This window comes from Paroedura picta, chromosome 8, assembly GCF_049243985.1.
Source record: "Paroedura picta isolate Pp20150507F chromosome 8, Ppicta_v3.0, whole genome shotgun sequence".
Classification (NCBI taxonomy): domain Eukaryota; kingdom Metazoa; phylum Chordata; class Lepidosauria; order Squamata; family Gekkonidae; genus Paroedura; species Paroedura picta.
This window is the reverse complement of record NC_135376.1, coordinates 55218695-55245212: the sequence shown is the minus strand read 5'-3', so window position 1 is coordinate 55245212 and position 26518 is coordinate 55218695. Positions and strand designations below refer to the sequence as shown.

At 41.0% G+C, this 26518-nt stretch overlaps 2 protein-coding genes and 1 pseudogene across 4 annotated transcripts in view; 2 read left to right on the top strand and 1 right to left on the bottom strand.

Moving 5' to 3' along the window:
• Positions 1 to 18787, top strand: part of PDZD8 (PDZ domain containing 8) — a 56524-nt gene extending 37737 nt beyond the window's left edge. Inside the window, exons 4-6 of one of the 2 annotated variants that reach the window (XM_077349889.1) lie at positions 8229 to 8391; positions 12505 to 14718; positions 18413 to 18787. In XM_077349889.1, coding sequence (XP_077206004.1) covers positions 8229 to 8391; positions 12505 to 14687 — 2346 coding nt within the window. In that variant the 3' untranslated portion in view covers positions 14688 to 14718; positions 18413 to 18787. Of the gene's footprint in view, positions 1 to 8228; positions 8392 to 12504; positions 16742 to 18412 lie in introns of those variants that run through there. The other variant, XM_077349888.1, reaches the window with a different exon arrangement.
• On the top strand, positions 18024 to 18195 carry LOC143844092 (U2 spliceosomal RNA; annotated as a pseudogene).
• A 709-nt stretch (positions 18788 to 19496) lies between the features above and the next one.
• The window catches only part of SLC18A2 (solute carrier family 18 member A2), a 40390-nt gene continuing 33368 nt past the window's right edge, over positions 19497 to 26518 (bottom strand). For both annotated transcript variants that reach the window (XM_077349893.1, XM_077349892.1), the window contains exons 15-16: positions 26281 to 26414; positions 19497 to 21291 (exon numbers count right to left, since the gene is read on the bottom strand). In XM_077349893.1, coding sequence (XP_077206008.1) covers positions 21181 to 21291; positions 26281 to 26414 — 245 coding nt within the window. In that variant the 3' untranslated portion in view covers positions 19497 to 21180. The remainder of the gene's footprint in view (positions 21292 to 26280; positions 26415 to 26518) is intronic.

Below are 26518 nucleotides of genomic sequence, written 5' to 3'. Positions count from 1 at the left end.
CTTTTGCCCTCGATCTCTCCCAGCATTAGGCTCTTCTCCAGGGAGTCCTTCCTTCTCATGAGGTGGCCAAAATATTTGAGTTTCATCTTCAGGATCTGGCCTTCTAAAGAGCAGTCAGGGCTGATCTCCTCTAGGACTGACTGGTTTGTTCGCCTTGCAGTCCAAGGGACTCGCAAGAGTCTTCTCCAGCACCAGAGTTCAAAAGCCTCAATTCTTTGACGCTCGGCCTTCCTTATGGTCCAACTTTCGCAGCCATACATTGCAACTGGGAAGACCATAGCCTTGACTAAACGCACTTTTGTTGGCAGGGTGATGTCTCTGCTTTTTAGGATGCTGTCTAGATTTGCCATAGCTTTCCTCCCCAGGAGCAAGCGTCTTTTAATTTCTTTGCTGCAGTCCCCATCTGCAGTGATCTTGGAGCCCAGGAAAATAAAATCTGTCACTATCTCCATTTCTTCCCCTTCTATTTGCCAGGAATTGAGAGGGCCGGATGCCATGATCTTTGTTTTCTTGATGTTGAGTTTCAAGCCAACTTTGGCACTCTCCTCCTTCACCCGCATCAACAGGCTCTTTAGTTCCTCTTCACTTTCTGCCATTAGAGTGGTATCATCTGCATATCTGAGGTTGTTGATATTTCTCCCTGCAATCTTGATCCCAATTTGTGACTCCTCTAATCCCGCATTTCTCATGATGTGCTCTGCATACAAGTTAAATAGGCAAGGTGACAGTATACAGCCTTGCCGAACTCCTTTCTCAATTTTGAACCAGTCAGTGATTCCATGTTCAGTTCTCACTGTTGCTTCTTGACCTGCATATAAATTTCTCAAGAGACAAATAAGATGCTCTGGTATTCCCATCTCTTTAAGAACTTGCCACAATTTGTTGTGCTCCACACAATCAAAGGCTTTAGCATAGTCAATGAAGCAGAAGTAGACGTTCTTCTGGTACTCCCTAGCTTTCTCCATGATCCAGCGTATGTTGGCAATTTGATCTCTAGTTCCTCTGCCTCTTCGAAATCCTGCCTGTACTTCTGGAAGTTCTCGGTCCACATATTGCTGGAGCCTAGCTTGTAGGATTTTGAGCATAACTTTGCTAGCATGAGAAATTAGTGCGATGGTGCGGTAGTTTGAACATTCTTTGGCATTGCCCTTCTTTGGGATTGGAATGTAAACTGACCTTTTCCAATCCTGTGGCCATTGTTGAGTTTTCCAAATTTGCTGGCATATTGAGTGTAGCACTTTTACTGCATCGTCCTTTAAGATTTTGAATAGTTCAACTGGAATGCTGTCACTACCACTAGCTTTATTGTTGCTCAGACTTCCTAAGGCCCATTTGACTTCACATTCCAGGATGTCTGGCTCCAGGTCAGTAACTACCCCATTGTGGTCATCAGGGATGTTAAGCTCGCTCTTGTATAGTTCTTCTGTATAATTTTGCCACCTTTGTTTGATCTCTTCTGCTTCTGTGAGGTCCCTACCATTTTGGTCCCTTATCATACCCATCTTTGCATGAAACGTTCTCTTCATATCTCCAATTTTCTTGAAAAGATCTCTGGTCCTCCCCATTCTATTGTTTTCTTCTATTTGTTTGCACTGTTCATTTAAGAAGGCATTCTTATCTCTTCTAGCTTTTCTCTGGAATTCTGCATTCAATTGGGTGTATCTTTCTCTTTCTCCCTTGCCTTTCACTTCCCTTCTCTCCTTAGCTATTTGTAAAGCTTCCTCAGACAGCCATTTTGATTTCTTGCATTTCTTTTTCTTTGGGATGGTTTTAGTTGCTACCTCTTGTACAATGTTGCGAACCTCCGTCCATAGTTCTTCAGGCACTCTGTCTATCAGATCTAATTCCTTAAATCTATTTGTCACCTCCACTGTGTATTCGTCAGGGATATGATTTAGTTCATACCTGAGTGGCCTAGTGCTTTTCCCTACTTTCTTCAATTTAAGCCTAAATTTTGCAACAAAAAGCTCATGATCTGAACCACAATCAGCTCCTGGTCTTGTTTTTATTGACTGGATAGAACTTTTCCATCTTTGGCTGCAGAGCACATAGTCAATCTGATTTCTGTGTTGACCGTCTGGTGATGTCCATGTGTAGAGTCGTCTCTTGGGTTGCTGGAAAAGAGTGTTTGCTATGACCATTGTATTCTCTTGACAAAATTCTACCAGCCTGTGCCCTGCTTCATTTTGTACTCCAAGGCCAAACTTGCCTGTTATCCCGGTTATCTTTTGGCTTCCTACTTTAGCATTCCAATCCCCCATGATGATAAGCACATCATTTTTGGGCGTTGCTTCTAGAAGGTGTTGTAGGGCTTCATAGAACTGATCAACTTCATCCTCTTCAGCAGCAGTGGTTGGGGTGTAGACCTGGATCACTGTGATGTTGAATGGTTTGCCTTGGATTCGAACTGAGATCATTCTGTCATTTTGGGGATTGTATCCCAAGACTGCTTTTCCTACTCTCTTATTGATTATGAATGCTACTCCATTTCTTCTGCGAGATTCTTGTCCACAGTAGTATACCTGATGGTCATCTGAATTAAATTCACCCATTCCTGTCCATTTTAGTTCGCTGATTCCTAAAATGTCGATGTTCAGTCTTGTCATTTCTTGTTTAACCACGTCCAGCTTGCCTTGATTCATGGATCTGACGTTCCAGGTTCCTATGGAATAAAAATCTTTACAGCATCGGACTGTCTTTTCGCCACCAGTTACTTCCACAACTGAGCGTCCTTTCGGCTTTGGCCCAGCCGCTTCATTCATTCTGGCGCTACTCGTACTAGCCGTCTGCTCATCCCCAGTAGCATATTGGACACCTTCCGACCTGAGGGGCTCATCTTCCGGCGTCATATCGTTTTGCCTTTTGGAACTGTCCATAGAGTTTTCATGGCAAAGATACTGGAGTGGTTTGCCATTTCCTTCTCCAGTGGATCACCTTTTGTCAGAGCTCTCAGCTATGACCTGTCCGTCTTGGGTGGCCCTGCACGGCATAGCTCATAGCTTCACTGAGCTACGCAAGCCCCCTTGCCACAACAAGGCAGCGATCCTTGAAGGGGGTATCATACTTTACCTTATATATATTAATAGTATAATACTAGTTTAAACACAGCACTAGAACTGGCATGCTTCTTATAGTAGTTTCAGGATGATTATCCAAGAAACTTGTTAACAAGATCCACACCTGGAATAATTTAGTTTGTATAAATTTTGGTAGCAATTTAGTCAGTTGTGAACGTGTCAATACAGCCCGGTATCCCCATACCTATGTGAGCCTGTAGCCAGTATTATGGACCAAGAACCCAGGCGGACTGATGTAGGACCGAGAACCCAGGTGGCGCCAGATCTTTCTCAGTCAGGCATGCCAGGTCTACCCTGTGCACTAGGAAGTAGTCCCGCAGGCTCAAGCATTTGTTCTTTATTGACCTGACATTGCAAAGCATCAACACTGGCTCCGCCCTAGCGCTCTCAGCTACAAACTTAGGGATAGGATGGAAGTTTGAATGGCAGTGAGTTTATCGACTAGCCTGATGACCATGCTTCCACAGTCGGGGCCTTTCTGGGCCTACTGCCCCCCTATTATCGAACCTTCTCCCACCGCTATACCTTGTGTGGCCCAGAGGTGCTGCAATTATCATCCCGGGTAGGGCCTTAACCCCATCCCCCCTCACTGCTGTTACCCCTGCATGGCAGTCATTGCCATGTACATGAATAGAAACATAAATAAATAAACTAAGACAGTGAAAGGAAGCTGTGGAGAGAATAGTTAACAGTCATTGATAAAGCAAAACAAGCAAACATGAATTTAAGAGGTCAGAGTTTAGTAATTTCTGAGTTGGAAGTTCTGAAAAGGGGGGTCTGAATGTGAAACTAGCAGAAAGCTATTTGTACATTTGCCTTTCCTGAAGAGGAAAAATGAGGGGGAATTAACAGACATTAGAGGATAAGTAAGATAAATTGTTTCAGTGTAAAATGAATGTAAAGGTTGAGGGAAATATTGCAGGCAAATGATGATTTCCTAAAAAAAAAGAAATCCAAGATAAAGGTTAGAATTGCATAAACCACAATGCTCGAAGGAAGTCAACTTTGTTCTAACTGAAGTCAACAAGTTGCAAAATAGTGAATGTGGAACCATACGTTTTTTATTGTGTGTTTAATTCTGCATTTTGCTTCTTTGAACTGATAAGTACATTTTTTCAATGCTGCTCTTACATGTATAACATGTAGTCTCCTAAAGTTTGTACCCTGCTACCAGATGTTCTGCTAAAAGTTACTGGATTAATATGTAACCTTTTGTCAGAGCTCTCAGCTATGACCTGTCCGTCTTGGGTGGCCCTGCACGGCATAGCTCATAGCTTCACTGAACTACGCAAGCCCCCTTGCCACAACAAGGCAGCGATCCTTGAAGGGGGCCCCTCTCCAATAACAGAATCTAATTAATGTCTTATGTGAGATTTGGTATGTATTTATTGTTTGGCGTGTGTGTGTGTGTGTGGTGTAGCCAGGAGATCCTATGTAGGGTTGTCTGCCAAGAGATGTTTGGAAATGGGTTACCATTGCCTGCCTCCATGTCATGATCCTAGTTTTCCTTGGAAGTCTTGCATCCAAATGCTAACCAAGGCCAACCATGTTTAGCTTCAGATTGGGCATTTTTGATGCTATGAAACTTCCAATTATTGGTCCATGTTCAAGTCCCATATTAAAGGAATATTTTCTATCAAGTACTCACCAGAATTGAAAGGTACAAATCAATATTTTTCATTTTTTCAGAGCTGAGAGAACATCACATAAGAACTAATAAGAACTAAAATTGAGTGAATAGCAAGAATTCAAAGAGCCACACTGGTGTTTCTGCTAAATAGTTTTCTTTGGAAGAGTCACATATAAACCTAATGGCCTCTTTTAGTGTGATGTAAACATTCTACTAAATGCTGACTGCCTTGTGTTGCAGTTGTTTGTATCTTCTGTGTTCTGCTCTTTTAATTGCCATTTACTTGGAATACCTGGGCAATTTGCTTTAATTGCTGAAGAGTTTCCTTCTTGCATGTCACAGAAACTGGTTATTTCTTTGTGTTCCAAAAAACTACTGCTTTTTAGTCTTAACATAAGTAAAGTTAATTAAACATGTTCAAAATAGTGACAAAATAAAAGGATGCTTCTTGCTTAATTAAGTTCTGTCATTATATTAGCTTGAATTGTTGCTTGTATGTACCATCATGGAAATACTGAATCTGCTTCAGAGTGGGATTTTTTTCCTTATATAAATGACATTTGTTTAGTTGAAAAGCCTGCCCCCGTTCCAAGCAGTCAGTACACAGTTTTAATGTTTTTCAGGAATGCCTTTAACTGGAATGCTGGGCAGATCACAAAAAGATGTTCCACAAGGAAAGTGAAAAATGGACAGGAAATTGCTTTCCATTTTGGATCAACACAAAAGTTTAAAAGATTTCAGAAGCCTGTATCAGGAGTATGTGTATGTTAGAACAGAAATTATGTGAAGAACACAAAATCAGTAAAATAACCTATTCTTGAATATTTGCCAAACATTTCAGCCTTCTGAGCTATATATCATGATGTAGCTAGCAGCCAATATCTGATAAAAGAAAAACGGAAAAATCTAATATCTTCTGCCCTTGAGGGGAGGCCATCCTGCTGGGACATCTTGCAGGAAGAACTTTGCTTGCCGAAGTCACCACCTTACACACTTGCTCCACTAAAGTCCTCTTTGAGAAGGCTGCATTGGCTGAAGCACTCCACACAGATTGTGCAGTAATCCCTTGTGGAATGGTCTTTCCCTGATGTCTATATGCCTTGTTTATACAAACTTGAAGGCACTTGGCTATTGTTGTTTTAGATAGGACCCTTCCTATTTTGGGTTGTGCACAAGACCCAAATAGAACATCTGACTTTCTAAATGGCTCTATTCTAACTATATAGGCCTTCAGTGCCCGCCTCACATCCAAATTGTGTCACAACCTCTCACTTGGGTGTTTTTTTAGTAAGTTAAATTCAGTAGCTGAACCACTCCGTGAAATACCGTGTTCCACAGACACAGTGAATGTTGCTGGAATCTCACGGTGCTTTAAAAATAATTGAGTTCAGTGGTACCTTTAAGACCAACAAGAACCCTGTCATCTGCCAGGCTCCTTTGTACTCTGCCTCCCTGAACAGTTTGTGTTTATTTTCTTGCACCTCTCTTGTTTTCATTATGAAGTAATGCCTGAGTGTCTATGTTTGGCTCCTATGTTTGATGCAGGTTCACCATTTCTTGTTAACTTCATCTGGCTATGTGTGTGTTTTCTGTATTCTTCTACATGTAAAAAGGATAGTAAATTCTGTGTGAAAGTGGGGTGTGCAGTTAAAGCAAGTATTATGGAGATATGCAGTTCTGCTTTCTCATCATGTGTTAACAAAGGTGACAACTATGACAGATGGCTTCTAGTTCCACCCTCCATGTGTCACAACCAATCACTGATTCCCTGTTATATATGCAAATCTCTAGAGTTTCCAACCAATGGGACTCAGTGGATTATCAGAGTGAGAAGGGAGAAGTGAGTGAACAACAGCAGAAAAAATTCTCAGAGTTCAAGCATTGATAAAACTTGGTAGAGAGGCAAGATTTGGTTTTCTGTAATTAGGCAAGTTAGGGTAACTCAGAGAAACAGCATATTAGTGGCTTGTAAGAGGGCGGAGGGGAAAAACCTGGAAAAAATGCTGTGTCTAGTGAACCACTGCAAGTAAAAAAAACATTAATCTCTTTCTCCAACAAAAACAGTCCGTCATAACCTTGAGAGTGTGATATTGTAACCCTTCTAAAGCAGAGTTATAAATAGCAACTATATTGGTGCATCCCTTTAGTTACCCACTACGCTTGCCAGCATCAGTGCTGCCAGCAGTGGATGGGAGGGGTTCTCCAACATACAGTCCTTACCTGGAAGTGATGTTGGCATGTTGGAGACATTGGGAGGTGTCACTCTGCCTTTGAGGCAAAACTCCATGGTAGAATTTGCTTCAAGCTATAGAATTTTCCTCCCAAACCAGATCCTAACCCCCCTCTTAATTACCCCCCCCCGTTTGTTCTCCATCTGTAGCTGTCGCATAGTATCCAGCAGTTATTTATGTATTTAGCCCTAATGACCACTTACAGACAGTCCGAAACCAAAACTGCTTGGTCATTGCTTCTAGGAGTATGAGAGATGGGGGGGCTGATAAAGAACCCTGCCATCACAACATAAGATGGTATTTTGCAACTGAGAATCTTTGCAGATCCTTGATAATTTAATGTTGTTTTCAGTGATGCTTTAAACATCTTATTGATTAAAATATCTTGTTTTTACAGACTGTTAGCCACCTTGATTATTTTATGAACAGAATGGTGGCATACAAATGTGATAAATCAATGAATAAGCAGCAAATACATGTATTTTCTTCCTACCTCAGTCTCTGGTCAACCTAATCTTATTGGGGTTTTCAATAAAGGTTAATTTGTACTTGGAAAAACCCAACCCTTACTCTATTGCCTATCATGTAATTACAACAAGCAGTACATTTTTCTTCTCACTGCACTCAGCCTCAGAAGTACTTCAGTTTTTTTATAAGATAAAAGATTGAATGCATTCAACAAGTACATAAGGGGTTCTTTGAAAAGAAATAGGGAGATATAGTGTAAGCTTGCTCATACTGCAGTTTTTAGTAGTTGTATATAGTTCTTAGCATGTCCTTCAGTTTGAGATACTCCCTCTAGTTGAGCCGTATTGCCAGTCAAGGCTGAGAATTGGAGTAGAAAAGAAGAGGAAGAGTTGGTTTTTATACCCGGCTTTTCGCTGCCTTGAGGAAGTCTCAAAGTGGTTTACAATCACCTTCCCTTCCTCTCCCCACAACAGACACCCTGTGAGGTAGGTGGGACATGACAGAACTGCTCTGTGAGAACAGCTCTAATAGCACTGTGACTAGGCCCAGGTCACCCAGCTGGCTATATGTGGAGGAGCGAGGAATCAAACCCAGCTTGCCAGATTAGAGGCCACCGCTCTTAATTATTACACCAAACTGGCTCTTTTAGAATATCACATGAAATCTATAGAAATAATTTCAGTTTGTTAAAGACATGGATTACCTAGTCTTGTACAAAGTTGGTACATTTTATGTGATGTGCTTACTTGTGTAAACTATATAAACATATGTTATAATTATATTCTAATACATCATATATAAGTATATTACTTATCTTCTCAGGCAGAACTCATGAAAGGAAATATGCCAAGTGTTGGACTTACTCTCCGCCAAGTACATGCTAAGGAAGGAGAAGCAGGACATGTTGTTATTGAGAGTGTAACTCCAAACTCACCTGCAGCAGCTGCTGATCTACAAAGAGGAGATAGGCTTATATCTATAGGAGGTAAGCAGCAAAACTATTTACATTTCCTGATGTGACCCACCAGCCTACCTCTACCTGCCCATTTCCCTATTGCATGTCTTCAGTACATTTTCCTGTTTTCCCCTTTTCTTCAGTTCTCTGCTTCTGCCACCTACTTCCATTTCCTGCCTATTTTGCTCCATAACTTTTAGCTGTCCTATGTCAACCTACCTGCTTAGTAGTCATCTGTCCTCCAACTTAAGTGCTGTCAGATGTCCTCAGAGCCCCCTTTTCCAGCCTTTTATTGTCTTTATTTCCTTTGTTTTGTTGCCCTTTACCTCATGCCTCATTTATCATTCACTGTTCCTTCAGACTAGTGTTTTTTATATGAAAATTCATTAGTAGCACCGTAGGGATGGGAATGCAACGGAGGCCCAGCATGGAAATGATGTGGTGCAGCAAGGAGAGAAATGAAGGACGGAGCATCTCCACCTCTTCTTGCAATCGCCATCGCTTCAGGGTACTAACCAACTACTGCCACCTCCCCCATTGCAGGAGCCTCCTTGCTCTGGGGTCTGGTTGAGTGCCTGGCAAGGCAGATGGCTTTCTTGGCCACCATTTTAATTCCTGATAGTAGGGATATAGACTGTCCTGCCAGGCAGCAGCAAGCAGCCTGGTGGAGCCTCTACAGCTGATACCTGGGCAGCCAGGAAAAGGAGTGTACAGCTGTTTGGCAATAATCTCTCTTCCTTTATTTCCCATCCCCCCGCCTTGCTCCACCACATCCCCTTTTGCTCTGTCATAGCAACTCTTCTTTGCAGCACCACTGTTCCTACCACTGCCACCTCCTCTGCTGCTCACTTGCTGCATCAGTGGGTCTCTGTGCATCCTCTTGCCACTGCAGCTGCTGCCCTCACAGGCCATGACAGGGCACATAGACAACCACCACAGCAGCAACCTGCAATCCGTGGTGGCCAGCCCAACTTGGATTTGGCAACCCTTCCCTGTTCTATCCTCCTAAAGGAGCTTTCATGGCACAAGTGGAGATTCAAACTTGAGTTTTCCATATACTAGCCTGACCATGGCACCACACTGGCTGTCCAGAACTCAGCTCAAATTCTGGGAGATCTCCAGGCCCTACTTAGAGGTTGGCAGCCCTACAGACCCCACCTTCCCCAATTCTCAGGCTAAGGTGCTGTAAGGCAGCTGGAGAAGCTTGGCAGAAAATTCTGACTGCATCTGGCCAGGTGCCCTAGAGCTCGTGGGAGCCGTTTGAAAATGGGGAAGAGGGAGACCCTGGGGCATTTGTATTCACCACCACTACCCCCAGCCATAGGGGGTTTTTGTCTTTACTCTGCATCCTTCCTTTAATCTTCTTGTGTCTGGATTCCTGCCTCTTCACTTTGCCACTTTCCCTCTCGTCAAAGAAATTATAGTGCAGCCACTTACATTCCTGAGTAACAGTCTGTGATAACACCTCAGCTCAGGTGGCCTAAGTGTAATACAGCATGTCTTTCTAAAGATGTATGTAATCTTCTCCCTTTCTCCCTTCCTCCCCTGTCCTCCCCTTTCCCTTTCCTTTCCTTTCCTTTCCTTTCCTTTGGACACCAAGTTGCAGCTGACATAGCAATCTTGTAGTTTTCAAGGCAAGAGACATTCAGAGGTGGTTTGACATTACCTACCTCTGTATTTATTTATTGTCTCCCATCCAAATACCAACTAGGGATAGCTCTACTTAGCTTTCAGAACTGACAAGATCATGCTAACTTGGGAGGGGTTTTTTTATTACTGCCACTTTAAAGTAGTATTATTTTCCTGTTATTTTATTTGGGCTCTTTAGCCTTTTTTACATTTTAAGTCTTATGTACATACTAGGAATAAAGCCCGCTGCAGCCAAAATGCAGCGGGCGCTAGCGGGGTGGGTGGCTATAGGGGCAGAAGGAAGGGAGGAAGATGGGCAGAAAGAAAGATAGGAAGGAAGGAAGAAAGGGAGGCACAGAGAAAGAGATGAAGGAAGAGGGATAGAAATGCAGAAAGGAAGGCAGAAAGGAAGGAGGAAGGGATGGAGGACGAAGGGAGCGTTGGGAGGAAGGAAGCGGCGTGGGGAGGTAGAATGCGGGGCGTGGAAGCGGCAGCAGAAGGGGTGGGTGGGGGTGTGGGAGAGGTGGCAGAGGGTCGTGCAGGCAGGGCGGAGAAGTGTTAGTGGAGGTGGGTGCAGATGGGGAGGGTGTGGGAGTAGGGGGGAGTATGCGAAAGTGCGCGGGGACGCGGAGGGATTGGGAGGGGGAGTACGCATTGTGGGAAACGGCGGTGGAGGTGTGTGTAGGTGGGTCGTTAGTGGGCCGGCTGGGAACGAGCTCTACGGGCAGGATGTGAAGTCAGCGCGTGTCAGGGCCGTCGCTCCCCGGGCGGCAGTGGAGGTTAGGGTGGACGGGGACGTGGCTGGCCGGCGTGAAGGCTGTAAAGTGTCAGCGGAAGGCGAAGGCAGGCTCGGCTGGAGGGTGTGTGTGTGTGTGGGGAGGTGTGGGCCGGGTAGGCGTGCTGTCGGGTCGGAGGCGAAGTCAGGCAGCGGCGTGTTAGGGCGGGCGGCGACGTGCCTCACCGGCTGCCAGGCTTGAAATGGCGACCGGCAGGCGAAGGCAGGCTCCGGTGGAGGGTGGGTGGTCTGGGAGGCGAGCTGTCAAGCGGAGGGCCAGAGCCCAATCGGTGGGCTTATACATCACGGACGGACTCCTCCCACAGAGGGCTTACTCTTTCATTAATACCGCGGAGCAGTTACAGATGCTTTAAGACTATAAGAAGAGATCAAACTGACAATTCATCTAGTCCAACATCCCGTTTCCTACAGGTTCCTCTAGAAATTCCACAAGTAATGTCCTTCCCTGCCATTGTACCCTAGCAACAGTTGTACAGAGCTGTACAGTTCTTGAATATAGGTTCCATTTAGATATAACTAATAGACATTGCTAACCTACCCTCCAGAGAATTTCTGTAGTTTTCGTTTAAAGGAGCTTTAATCATATCTTCAGAAAATAAATTCCATGAAACAATAAAGCATTGTGTGAAGAATTTTCTGCTGTTTGTCCCCTTTCTAAAGCTATGGCCTTGTTTTCACTCATCAGCACTGATTTAAACTTCCAGTACATCCCATGACCCCAAGTTCCTTTTTCCTGTTTGCTTGCTGACAGTACAGACCTCATCAAGTGTATGTATGGTTAGGATTTTTTGCCCTGATGTGCATAACTTGATAGTTATATTAAATATCATTTCCCATGTGTTGCCCATACACACAGAAAAAATTCCATCAAACAATTTTGTGTTGATTTCTACTTTCATAAATAATATTTTATTTATACCTTGTCCTTTCCCATGGACTCGGAACATGTAATAACATATTTAAAACAATAAAATAATACATTATAACATGAAAATCCATAAGAGATCCCTTTAAAAATTCCAAACCACATCTGCCTCAATACTGGGAGGGTTGATATGGGTCTAGGTTTCTGGTGTAAATTTGTCTGGTGTTTTTTATAGGGAGGCCAGGATTTCAACACCGTTTTAGGCCTCAACCATAAGCCTGGTGGAATAGCTGTTGTCTTGTGGAACTATCCAAGGTCCTGCAGGGCCCTTATCTCACCAGGGAGAGCATTCCACCAGGCCAGAGCTAGGGCTTAAAATGCCCTGGCCCTGGTTGATGCCAGTTTGATATCTTTGGGTCTGGGGTTCTTTTGTATTAATAGTTGAGGTTTATTTCAAGAAGAATAATCCATTGACTAAGCATAATAGCATTGAACCTGAGATGCATGCCCCAATATAGTTCTTGAAGAAGCAGTCTGCACTAGCCACTTGCTTTGAGGGTTAAGGAATTGTATTCAGGCTTTTCTTACAGTGAAAGGGGCTTCAATTCAGTCTCCCACATCTTTCAAAATAAGTTCTGTCAAAGATGATTGTCATCATTTTGTTCTGAATTGGTCCAGTTTCCAGAGGTAAAAGCTGTAAGCAGAGAACTGTTACTAGGATCCTGACATGTGGCAGTCTTCTATGCTCTGTTTTGCTGACATAGGATATGAATTTAGATGCTTACATTACTTTTTACAATTTTTGGAGTTATTTCATGATTGTTGATTCTTGGTTTGTTTGCTTTTTTAACAGGAGTTAAAATTGCATCATCGATTCAAGTGCTAAAACTTATCAAACAAGCTGGTGAGAAAGTAGTAATATGTTATGAAAGGCCTGTTGGCTATAGTCAGCAGAATTCATTAGGACAAGATAATTTTGTACAGTTGGAAGATACAACATTTGCAGATGAAGACCAAAGTTGTGCGTCAACAGAATCTGAGATTGCAGAGTTGGATTTACAGTATGAGGAGCTGGCAATTGTGCTAAGATCTCACGAATCCAAAGATGATTCTTCAACAAGCCCCAAACATACATCAGTATCAGCTACTGCTAAATCTTCTGGAACTGTATCTCCAATACTAAATCGAAAGTTATGTTCCGGAAACCAATCTTCTGCAAAAGCAGTTTTCAAAGATGGAACCAAACAAGTGGCATCCAAGAATGTTGACGATGTAAGCCCGCAAACAAGTAGAAATACTCAGTCAGGAACAGCAAAACCACCTGTACCACCAAGACCACAGATGAAAACAATACTTCCAACTGAAAATCAAAGTACACTAGAAACTGGTGATTTATCTTCTGAAAAACCTGAGAGGCCACCACCTCCTGCAAATAATGGAGACAAATTCTCAGAAAAGCTAACAAAAAATACTGATGTAGCAGAGGAAGCTACAGGAGCCAAACTAGCTACAAGCAAACAAGATGTAGTACGGGACCCCTCAGATGAGTTACAGAGTCCTAAGGAAAACACAGAAAACCATAATTCTTGGGAATCATCAGAAATTCCTTATCGCAATCGATTAGGTAAATGGGCAAGGACAAAGGCCTCTTCTTGCATATTTGAAGTTGAAAAACATCATAAATATCTAAATGTTGCCATTTGGTGTAGAGACCCCTTCAAATTAGGCGGACTTCTCTGTCTAGGACATGAAAGCCTAAAACTTGAAGAAATAGCTTTGGATTGTATAGCTACATCCTCTATGGAATTCATTAGGACAATTAGATTTAATCCTCCTGCACCTAAAGCCACAGTGAGTAGAACTGCATTGCGTAATTTGACCTCGCACAAAGGTTTTAATGAGAAGTTTTGTTATGGTGATATTACTGTGCATTTTAAATATTTAAGAGAGGGTGAACCAGAAGACTCAAGTTTTCTAATGGAGAAAGAAAGGGAATATATTTCAGAAATAGCAGCTGCTCCTGTTCTCCCAAAAGAGGATCCTTATTTGGGGCACATAATGTACATTGAAAACAGGCATCAGTTTCAAGATACGCAGTTTCAGAATCCAACTTGGTGCGACTACTGTAAAAAGAAAGTTTGGACAAAAGCAGCATCGCAATGCAGAATTTGTGCATATGTATGCCACAAAAAATGTCAAGAAAAATGTCTAACTGACACACCAAATTGTTTAGGACCTTCTAGACGACTTGAAGGACGTTCGTATAAACCTGAAAGTTTAGATTCTCAGTCCACACCATCATCATCACGTACTGATACAGAACTGAAATCTGCAAACAAACCAACAGGCTTAACAAGACACATCATCAATACGAGCACACGTTTGTTAAATCTTCGTCAGGTTCCTAAAACACGAGTTACAGAGCCAGGTTTAGATACAATTGAACCTTCACCAAAACACACACCACATACTTCTGATAATGAAGGTAGTGACACAGAAACTGGTGGTCCAAGTAGCCCTTCCAAACAAGCATCTGGTACCGGGATAAAGTTAGCAAGAAAAGAAGGAGGATTAGATGATAGTGTTTTCATTGCTGTTAAAGAAATTGGCCGAGACCTCTATAGAAGTTTACCCACTGAAGAAAGAATTCAAAAACTAGAAGTTATGTTGGAAAAACTGCAAAATGAAATAGACCAGGAACTGGAGAACAATAATTCTCTCATTAGAGAAGAGAAAGAAACAACAGATGCAAGGAAAAAAATGCTGTTTTCTGCTGCATTGGCTAAGTCTGGTGAACGACTACAAGCCCTAACTCTCCTTATGATTCACTACAGAGCTGGCATTGAAGATATAGAAGCTTTGGAAAATACCAGTTTAGATCTGGAATCAAGCAAAGCTGACAAGTATGAAAATGACAATATTTTAACAGAAGAAATAGATCAAGAAGATGATAACAGTGAAGTGATGTCACCAATACTTGAAACCATGTTAGAAGTCCAAGAAACAGTTGATGCACCTCATGAATCTGTAGACTGAAAATTGCACATTTGACATTGGAAATGATAAGGTGGGAAAATACTTTGCACTTAATCAAAATCACATCAAATTCATCAAAATATAATTAAAATCTTGGTATAATGTATACAGACTATTTCTCCACCATTTTTTTAACCTGTGTAAGAGTATGGTCAAGAGTGTTATTTTGAACTGCAGAACCACTGTTACTTTTGGTCTATTAGTTGGTTCAAATTGTGTTAAGCAAACATAGAAATTTATACTGGGAGATTATTTTTAACTTACTTGAACTTTTTCTAGTTACTATTCCTAACATTTCATGCTGTCATGGAACTGGGTTTTTTTTTTTTTTTGTTATTTTTGGTCCTGTTATGTCATCATAAAGTAAAAGAATTTGAACATTTGCTGTCTGCCTAAATGAATCCCCCCTCCCAAAAAAAGCAGCAACTGAGTAACCAAGTTCTACTTTGACAGCATTTTATTATTTGGCTGTTAGGGGTAGTGGTAAAAGTTTTGTTTGTTCTTTTGCCAATCACACAATATGGAAACAATACACCTTCATTTTCCATTGTTTAGTAGAGTTATTATCACATCATGATGCTTGCTTTCTATCCTTTTATTTTCAGTCACACATTTTGAAAACTTAAGAACAATGCTCAAACAACTTTCCCTTTTTATGGGTAGTAGGGTAATGATGCAGGATGGACTAATGCAATCTAGTTCAACATTCTTGAAATAGCCCTTTGGTTTTTTCTTACAGTCCATGGATTTTTGTTTTTCCTAAGTGTAATTTATACCAATGTTGCTCAGCAGTTTATTCGGAATATGCCAGCAAAAGATTTCTCTAGATGTAAAACAGATGGAAGCCTTACACTAGAACATATCAAACTTGTTAATGCTTATATATCATTTATAGAAATTGCAACTGAGTTGCACTTAAGCATTGAGTTTGCCACATAATCTATGATTTTCAAAAGTATAATATTTTAAACACAATTGTTTAATTAAACACGTTCCAACAGCTGTGATGCCATCATGCACAGGAAAAACTGTGGTGAAGTGCTCAGTATTTTTATACAGCATGCTGAACAGAAATTAAAAATTTTGCCAGCTTAATTTGAATAAGACCCAGCTTGAGGATGCAAAATAGTTTTGGGTTTGCAATCTATGTCTTAAGTCTTCATCTTCAAGTGCATATTTGCTGTTTTAAGTACTATACAATATTACTGAATGAAGCAGAAATGCCCATGTAAAAATGGGTAATGCTAGCACAATTAAATCAGTCTTCAATTTGGCAAGCCCATTTTATTGTATTAAATCTGGTTTTCATTTAAAATAGGATACAAAAAATTGTTTTTAAACTTAGAAATAACCTCCTCTCACTTTTTACATAATCTAGCAGAATAATAGCTAAATGTGGAATATAATCCATGCTAAAAATGTTAATAGGTCTACACCTTTTAAAATTCCTGCTTTGTGACTTAATATTTTCCAACATCGTGGTAAATCAATGCAATGCTTAGTTATTCTGCATCTCAGAATTTATTTTCTAAGTTGCTTACCAGCAGAAGTGATCTGGGATAAATCTCCATCAGTGTTTACCCCTGTTCCCAGACCTTCAAACACTTCTTGATGTGAAGAAGCAACTGCAAAAATAATGTAGGTATTAGGCTTTCCAAAATCACATCTTATAGCTTATAAATTAATGAAATGGGCAAGAAAGGTTGAGTATGGAGCTCTATTATGATTGTATAATAAATAAATGTAGTGCAATATTCTAAATGTTGCGTGGGAATGGGGGCAAAATAATTGTATGGTAGCATTAAGGTAAATACATACAAATAATAACACTGATCTTGAGAGGCAAGCTATATTAACACATTCCTAGTATATTCTTTGCTTCTGTGCTTTACTGTACATAGCTAAAAATAAGAATACCACTGAGAGCAAGAATATCTTGATCTGGTGTATAACTATTTGACAGTTGCACATATTTATGGGAAGCCTGCTGAGATGATTGTCAGATATGATTTTATCATGAAAACAAGCTTTAATAAAAACATTTTTATAAATTCTCAGTTTCTCTGTTGCAAGGTATTAATACAGCATATTCCCCCTACATACCTGGAGATGTGATCTTGTCATTCTGTACAATCAAAGAAGTACCTAGAACATGCTCTAAAGAACTGCTTTTCAAACTTTTCGGGGAACACTTTCCATTCATCAATCTGTTGAGAAATCTCTGTATGTTTTTTTCAGAGTAATTGTGTATTACAAAAGATTTGGGAAATAGTTCTAGGGAGCACCCTAATTTCATTGATTTAGAACAGTGGTTCTCAACCTGGGGGTCGAGACCCCTTTGGGGATAGAATGACCCTTTCACAGGGGTTGCGGCAGGACGAGCAGCTTGGCCAGGGGAGTGCTACCACTGTTGCCGCTCCTCCTCCAGGCCCCTACCAATTTATATACAATTTATAACCAATTTATATATAATCATGAACAATGGATCTTCATGCCATTGGTAAGTTTCACCTTAATTTCTTGAAAGGACTTGCATAAATTTATGGTTGGGGGAACTGTATTAAAGGGTTGCAGCATTAGGAAGGTTGAGAACCACTGATCTAGAATTATGTCTCTTAGTTAATATCAGGATTGTCTTGCCCAGTAGTACCAATGGGTTAATTCTAGTATGAATTCTAGTATGAAGATACATGTATTTTCTAATGTGAGAATGACCAAGCAAGTGTCATTCTATTAGCAGAAACCAAGCTTTTGTACATAATTGTACAGATACACACATAGAGACAAAATACTTATATGTAGTCCTCAGTATAGAAAATAAATGGCAATCGGTATGTAAGATTCAAACACTGAACTTACAAGTTTATCTTCCAGTTGAAGGTAAGCATTGAATCAAGAGTCTGACCTACCTTCTTGTCTCTTCCCATAGAAGGACACTGTCGTTCAGTTCAAGATTTCAAAAGTTGAGGAATTCCACATTTTCTGCCTCATTTTTATATCACTATTCTTCTAGGTCACCCTTTCTCATTTTTTTTACTGTTGAGAAACCCCTGAAACATTCTTCAGATTTCAAGAAACCCCAGAAGTGGCATGATCATCCAGAATATGGTCGGGAAGCATAGCTGTGTACATGCCCACATGGAGCCCTATCCAACCTAGCATTGGCCATTTTTTAGGAGGGTTGACATGACCACATATGGTCATATCACTCAATAAATGTTTAACAAATTTTTAAAAATATTAAAATATATTTAAAAACTCCCACCCATTCTGAAAATTATTCCAGTGACATCAAGAAACCCCAGGGTTTCACAAAACCCTGGTTGAGAAAGCCTGTTCTCAAGGCTAAGATCAAGTGTAGTATCTGTTCTTATCAGTTTAATATCTGATACGTCCTCTATCTGAGGACTATATATTAAATGGATTTTTGGAAGGAGAGCCAGTTTGGTGTAGTGGTTAGGAGTGCGGACTTCTAATCTGGCATGCCAGGTTCGATTCTGCACTCCCCCACATGCAGCCAGCTGGGTGACCTTGGGCTCGCCACAGCACTGATAAAACTGTTCTGACCGGGCAGTGATATCAGCGCTCTCTCAGCCTCACCCACCCCACAGGGTGTCTGTTGTGGGGAGAGGAATGGGAAGGCGACTGTAAGCAAGCTTGGAGTCTCCTTCGGGTAGGGAAAAGCCAACTCTTCTAAGAACCAACTCTTCTTCTTCTTCTTCTAGGACGTTCCAGGTGTTGTACATCTTGCTTCCTCAGTTTAAAAACCCTAAGAGAAAGATTGCATTGTGAGTGAGTAATCAGCCCACTGAGTTGATGACTTGCCTGGAGATTTGAACCTTGTGTGCTGGCTTGTGTGAAAGTGATCCAACATATCAAAGAACAAGTCAGTTCTGATCGCTTTTAAGTGTGAAGGGTATGGCTCCAACTCTCAAGCCTCAGGAAGGCAGCAAGCATACATTTATAGGAGCTTCTCCTCATGTAGTGGTACCAACAGCTGCTGCTTGGCACCACTTCAAGACAATTATTATCATCTTCCCCACCAGAAAATATTCCTACTAACAAAAACTGCATCAAAGCATTAAATTATTACCTTTTTATTTTTTTCAGGAAATGACATTTTAGTTCTTATCTTTCTATATATTGAGTGCATAATTATCAACAAAACACAATTGATCTACATCATTTTAGACTTTTGACCAAAATATATATGTATATATGTACACACTTTACAAAACTATGTATTAACGGCATCTGCTGTAAGACACAAACCATCTAATGATACATATGAGAGAAGGCACAGAGATTATGTTTTACATACGTGGAATGTATACAGACACCAAATGCAGATTTGATATTTATAAAGGGGTTGGCATTTGTTGAATGTTTGTGGTCTTAACTAGGGCCATAATCCAGCTGACTTTGAGCTCAACTCCACATGTGGTTAGAGGATTGCCATAGCAGTAAATGGATTGACATTTGCTGGCCATTATTCACATGGAAGGGGGAATATGCACCTACTATACAGCATTCTGTCTCCTCAGATATTTAACGTGCAAGTTACTCCTTTTTGGAGAAGAAGAAAGGAAGGCAGATGCATTTGATCTCTCTAGGTATCTTCTCCCTGCTTGGAGCTGTGCTCATGCAAGAATCAGGAATGAATGGCATCTTACATTGCAGAGTGAAAAAATACTTAGTTCTACAAGTGATATTAAACATTACAAGACTGTACAGCAGGGGTAGTCAACCTGTGGTCCTCCAGATGTTCATGGACTACAATTCCCATGAGCCCCTGACAGCAAAGGCTGGCAAGGGCTCATGGAAATTGTAGTCCATGGACATCTGGAGGACCACAGGTTGACTACCCCTGCTGTACAGTCTTGTAATTAAAAATATGTTTTAGCTATTTCAAAAATCTAAATGTAAAATGTACAAATATCAGACCTGCTTCCTTCCAATTCTGCCTGAAATGTAGCATTTGTTAGATGGGGTTCATTTGTTCAGATGGGGTTCATTTGTTAGAACCCTCAGGCAACCTTAAATGCACTTGCAAAGAAAGGAGGCAATATTGTAATGAAAATGGTCAATCTTCAGGTGTAGATAAGAACACATTTGTCTGAATTGTCTCAACTCTGAACAGGTAAAGTCCATCTCCCAAAAACATCCATCTATTCCTTTATAATCTGAATGTGCTTCCCACTGGTAAACAGGATGATGGACCATTTACTATATCCTAAGATTGTTCGGCAGCCAGACGAGATATTCAGAGGTGACTGCTCCCATGTCACAACCCTGGTATTCTGTGAAGGTCATCCTTCCATTTTCAAGTCAGGACTGAAACCTGCTTAGCTTCTGAGGTTGGATTGTATAAGCCTTACCTGGGCTAACTAAGGTGGGTGATGCTGGACTAGAAGGACCTGAACCAGTAAAGTTTATATGATTCTCCCTATATAATGTGGAGTTTAATGTATGACATGCAGCCATTTTAACGTGCTTAAAACTATCATTCCATGATGTACTGTGCTTAAGTGTAAAAAACACTGAAGTATAAATGAGAGCCAGTGTGGTGTAGTGGTTAGGAGTGTGGACTTCTAATCTGGTGAACCGGGTTTGATTCCACGCTCCCCCACATGCAGCCTGCTGGGTGACTTTGGGCTTGTCACAGCACTGATAAAGCTGTTCTGACCGAGCAGTAATATCAAGGCTCTCTCAGCCTCACCCACCCCACAGGGTGTCTGTTGTGGGGAGAGGAAAGGGAAGGGGATTGTAAGCCACTTTGAGGCTCCTTTGGGTAGTGAAAAGCAGGGTATATAACCAGCTCTTGAATTATTATGGATTAATAAATATGGTAATAGCAACTTATGTGAATAATGCTGTTATCCTTCTATAAGCAGGACTACTACCAATTACAAATGAACTAGTAAGTTTTGGTCATCTTTCAAATACCATGTTCAGTTATACAATGTGGTTTTCTCTCTACAAACCTCAGGCAGCTGTTTTTCACTGCAAGGTGCTTCTAAATTTAGGAAGAGGACTCATGTTAAAGTTTATATTGCCAAGCAATACAGTCTAACCACAAATACCGGATCTTATTTTAACATGCAATCAGTTTATAGCTGCTAGTTTCAGGCACTCATAGCTGCTTTGCAAGTCAAATACAAATGTGGAACAAGGGAATCGTTCATGAATGAACATTTTTAAAGGCATGGATTTTGATTTAAGTATTTAGAGATTTCCACAAGTCATTTAATCAAAAATATAGCATATATTAAAAGTAAATGAACAATTTTGAACTCTATACAAAGTCCTTAAAAAGCTTATTTTCCTTTATAAGGCAGTGGGCATTCTGCTTCATAATCATGGACAACAGATACGCTACCTTTGGTTTAGTTTTGTTACTATTTCACAATTCTACAGTACAACTAAAATTTGATGAGATGTTCCACAGAAAACACTGTTGTATACACCAAAGTAGTTGTATGGCTTTTGGATATTACTCATCACTTTCTGATTCTTCATCATCATCACCTATTGGATACGACTGAATATTGTTCTGTGTATACATTTTGGTTTTAAAGTGACAGTTGTGGTCCATGAGTATTGCCTGTAAAAAAAACCCAGAATGGCCCATTAATTTATCTTCTATTTTATTACTATCTGCAACAACAGAAGACACTTCCAGGTTTCTGCCAGGATCACAGAGCTTCTGTTTCTGTGAAGCTCCCCATACAACATCAGGTGCCTCTTCAGTAATTACCTCACGTTTTGGAAGCATGTACTAAGTAGCATGGGGGAGCATTTTTTGATGAAGAGATTTATAATTTTTTGGATCTGCCCCTTTAAATAATGGTAAAATGCCCATGAACCAAAAGAAAATTAGGATGACAAACATGTATTTGAAACACACCCAAAACATGGTCAAAATAATTTGTGCTGGACTTAAAGGTTAATTCATCCTTCTTCATATTCTTTCCTTAGTTAAAAAATTCTGATCCCAATTTAGGTACAGTATTTGGATCTTTTTTTATTTTTTGGAAATCATAAAGGTTCTTGGGTCCAACAGCCCCCCCCCCCCCAAAAATAACGGTTCTTTAAAAGCTGGTCCAAAGGTAGTCTTGGCTTCTCCTGCAGCACAGTGTGGTGTAGTGGTTAGGAGTGTGGACTTCTAATCTGGTTAGCCGGGTTTGATTCTCCACTCCCCCACATGCAACCAGCTGGGTGACTTTGGGCTTGTCACAGCACTGATAAAGCTGTTCTGACCCAACAGTAATATCAGCGCTCTCTCAGCCTCAGCCACCCCATAGGGTGTCTGTTGTGGGGAGAGGAATGGGAAGGCGACTGTAAGCCGCTTTGAGCCTCCGGGTAGGGAAAAGCGGCATATAAGAACCAACTCTTCTTCTTCTAAACTGATCTAACCATTGTGATCCATGCAACAGTCACCCCCCCCCCAGACTAGACTACTACAACTAGCTCAACACAGGGCTACCCTTGAAACTGATTTGGAAGCTTCAACTGGTCCAGGATGTGGCAACCCAGGTCCTCACAGGACCCAGCAGGAAACACATATTTGCCCAGTAGTCACTGGCTCCAGACTGAAGACCAAATTCACAGTTTGGGCTCTCACTTTTGAGGCCCTAAATGTTCTGGGACCTCCACTTTTGTGGGACAACTCCTCCACTAGTCCCACTAAGAAACTCAAGATCCAGCACACAGAATTTGCTCAAGATCCTCAGCCCCAGAGATGTTAAGGTGGCTTCAACCAGAGCCAGGGCTTTTTCAGCCCTGACCTGGCCTGGTGAGATGTGCCTCCAAGCAAGATCAGGGCCCTGTTGGAACTTAACAGTTCCACAGGTCTTGTGAAAGACAGCCATTCACCATGCCTGTGACTGAAGCCTAAAATTATCTCTGACAATATCTGGCTTTCCTACCTACTATTATTAAAATGTCTGCCAATTTAATACTGAGAGTGCACTTTCTGTTACCCTCCCACCAGAGCAAAGGTGGCAACGATACAGCACCTAACTTAATTAAGTGTACTGGTCTGAAAATGTTTTAATGTATTTATATTCACACATTTAATATTATGTATTTTATATAATGTGGTAAGCTGTACTGAGCCTTCAGGGAAGGGTGACATAAAAATCTGCATATAAATAAATAAAGCTAGCACAAAGCTGAGCTGGTGGAGAACAATCTGCTCCCTGTGGGCACAGCCAGTCCTGGCTGGACTCGCTTCTCCTGCTGTCTGGCTTAAACCAGGTCACAGGAGAAACCAAGGCAAAGCCCAGCCTGCCATCTGCTCACAACAGCACAACGAATTCTGGGGTTGGTTTAAACTGGGCTGCATGAGAGGCTAGCACCAAGCAATGCCTGCAGGAATGATCTCCCCACACAGCTGGTCCTCAGGCTATTCTGCCCTCTTTTAAAAGAGACTAGAGCAAAAGCTCAACGAACAGCTGAAAGATGGGAACAATTGTTACACGATTTTCCATTTCCATTCAAAACAGGTATTCCATTCATATTTTATGAAACATTTCTCAAAGAATTTTCTAACTCAAGTTTCCCAAAAATAATTCTACAAATCATTTGTTCTTAGGAGGTAACAAACCATATAAGCCATATTAATACTAAGTGCATGTATACTCTCACATTGTGATCCTACAGTTTTTCTGCAGGAAAACTTGGGAATAATTTCCCTATATACTGAACATACAATGACCAATATCAAGATGCATGGGTGCTGGTTGTTTTGCTTTGTTTTGTTTTAATTGCATGTGTTCTCTTGTTACAGTTATCAGTAGTACAATCCTAAACAGAGTTAATGGGTTTAGAAAGCTGTAACTCCGATTCGGGTTGTACTGTGTGGTCCTTACTAGGATTTCACAGATCTCTTGATAGGGATGGGCTGCTGGAAGAATAAGAAGTACTGAAACATCAAGACAATTCAGCACACATTCTGGTGGACTTTAGGCCATTGTCATGCAATACCCTTCTCAGCATTAGTTATGGCTGGGGAAGAGAGTGCAGCTGAAAAGGGCAACGATTGGCTTGTCTTCCCTGAAGTCCCAGACATGGTTTCTGAGGTTAGTACAACTTACATGTTGGAATTTGGTTTATTAATCCCTTGTATTTTACTGGCAACATTTACTACTGATGGCAAAAGACTTCTTAAACCCTAACAGTTTGGTATTTGTTAGACACTAGCTAGTAAGAAGCAATGGGATAACATGAATCAAATATTACACGTTTATTAATTAATTGTGGAAAGTATATGGATCGTGTGGTTATTTAAAAGGCAACCTCTGTGATAATCCATTCCTCAAATTCAGATAGCCAATTTCCCTCCATCTAGTTCCCACCCCATGCTAGCACAAAGAGCTTTTTTTCTGTTCAGCCTCTTTTTTGGCCATCCTTGATGCTGATGCCCACTACCCCTTCTGAATCCAGTGATTTCCTCCCCATCAGGACTGCCCTCTGAAGACACCAGGCCTCCAAAGCACAGCTCCTGCAAGTCTCCACAGCTTTCTCTACAGATCTTGAGGTTCCTGTCCCCGCCAGTTTTGTCTTTAAGTCAGTTCTTCATGCACAACCCTTTTCTGCATTCTTTGACTCTTTTTGCTACTCATTCACATCCCAAACTATCATCCACATACCCCTGTAAGCAACCTGCTATCAACCCTGGTTCCACTCCTTCAGAAATTAAAGTTCCAAAATTAAAGTTCTCCACATCTCAGCCCACCAGTTAATTGACTCTAAGTTACATACCAGTGAGATGGAACATTTACTAACTGGCTAACAACTTATGACCAATTTGGATTTCTATGTAACCTGCATATAAGAGATGGACTGCCATTAACCACACATAAGTTCCCATTGTTAAAGTAACCATAAAATAACCTTAGTACTTGATCCAAGTCCTATATATGCATAGCCTTGAAAATTGCTTCTGGAAGTAACATCACACTATCTTTACTGCACAATTATTCTTAAGCTTTACTATCCCTGGACAGAAACACTATTTATGCATTTCATGTACATTTAGTAAATTTTACACAAGGTATTTATTTTTCTCTACACTCATCAATCTAGTTCAGCTATTTGAAAAACTGCAGTTTTCTCACAATGGAAGAACATGCTAGCATGCCACCTGGATCAGGGATACCTGCACAGTTTCTAGGTGGGGGGGGAACCATGACATCCAGTCAGGTTATTAGTTTAAACACATATAATAGTGAAAATCTAATACATAGATGGTTGCAGGGCATGTGCTGGAGTCCTGGACATCTAGGAGTGATCAACTACTGCCAGAAGACCTACTGCAATGGAGACCCCCTCTCTCCTGAAAATGTTGTTTTCAAGGAATCGGGTACTTTATAAGCCAGAACCAAGGGAGAAGTTGTTCATTTACTATTTTTTTTCCAATGCCTAGAGCAGCAAGATAAACTGTTATCAGAGAAGACAGTGGGGATGAGGGATGTGTGGGAGCAAGGCAATTTGCCCTGATTCAGATTCCTGCTGGAGATGCAGGACTCAGATATGTATGAGAAGGGTAGAGTATATTTAGTATGGAACATGCAATGTTTTTGCTCTTCTGAGTTAATAATTAGGAAGGGAAGGCACTATCTTCCTCCACTCCAATACCACAGTTTCAATCCAGATCTCTCTCATACAGCCAGAAGGCTGTTTTTAAACAAATAAAATTATTAGGAAATTTGATTACAGCTCTTGCAGTTCATCTAGTTGAACCACAAGATGGCATTTTATATGGTTTCCAAATGCTACCATTGCCTGGCTTCAATGGTATTGATCATTTTACCTTCCACAAAAAAAAATCTCCTAAAGAAAAACAAATAGTAGAATGGGCACAAATGTTTAACGGGGAAGGCCAAACCATAGCTTTCCCTAATTGATAATTTTTCTGGGGTTAATTAGGATGATGGCTCCAATACTTCAAGGGCTTTCTTCCACAATGCTGCTTTAAATTTTGACACTCTATCCTCCTGAGATTTTGGAGTGAAGCATTGGAAGGCCTTACTATGGGGACATTGTCCCCCTCACCCAAACAAAGCAGACGCAGGTCATATTCATTGGTTTGGGTCATCTTCACCCCACAACAGGTACATTTTTTGAAAAGAGCTTTCTGAGCCCCCATACAAACTCAGATGTCAGAACAACCCCAGTGAATCAGGGAAGCAATTCGTCACCAATGTGAAAGACTGGATACTCCAAAAAGATAACCTCCTTTGGCAGCAGCAGCAGAACTGAGGGTGGGGGTGCAGTGCCCCCTGGAAGCTTTTAAGCTTTAAGAACCTCTCTGATTGCTTCTGTGCAGTTCCCATGAGGGACTGCACAGAAACACCATGATGAATGTTTGTAGGAATGCCATGACAGCTGAACATTCTTTCTGTGCTGCTTATGTATAATAGAAATGGGGTGATACTCGACAACAGAACACTAGAAGGAGATAATGGAGGAGGAGAATGTAAACTATAAAAAAGAGGGTAGAGAACCAATTTTCTAGAAGTTTTGCTATATGAAAAACAAATGGAAGGCGCCTTAGCTGAGATATCCAGAAGAAATAACTTGTGCTTACCATTTTTTCTTCTCTGGCAGGTGGACTACGTAGGAAGAAACATAAAGGAGCAAAGAGGATGTCAATAATTCCTATTATGGTCATGAGCCATGGGAACCCAATTGCTTTTACAACAGCACCACCAACAGAAGGACCTTTGGGAAACAGAGGTTATTCTTAAAAGAGCAGAAAGCACCCACAAAACAAAGTGCTTTCCCCAAACTCTGTATGATCAGAAATAATACACACTTGGAAAAAT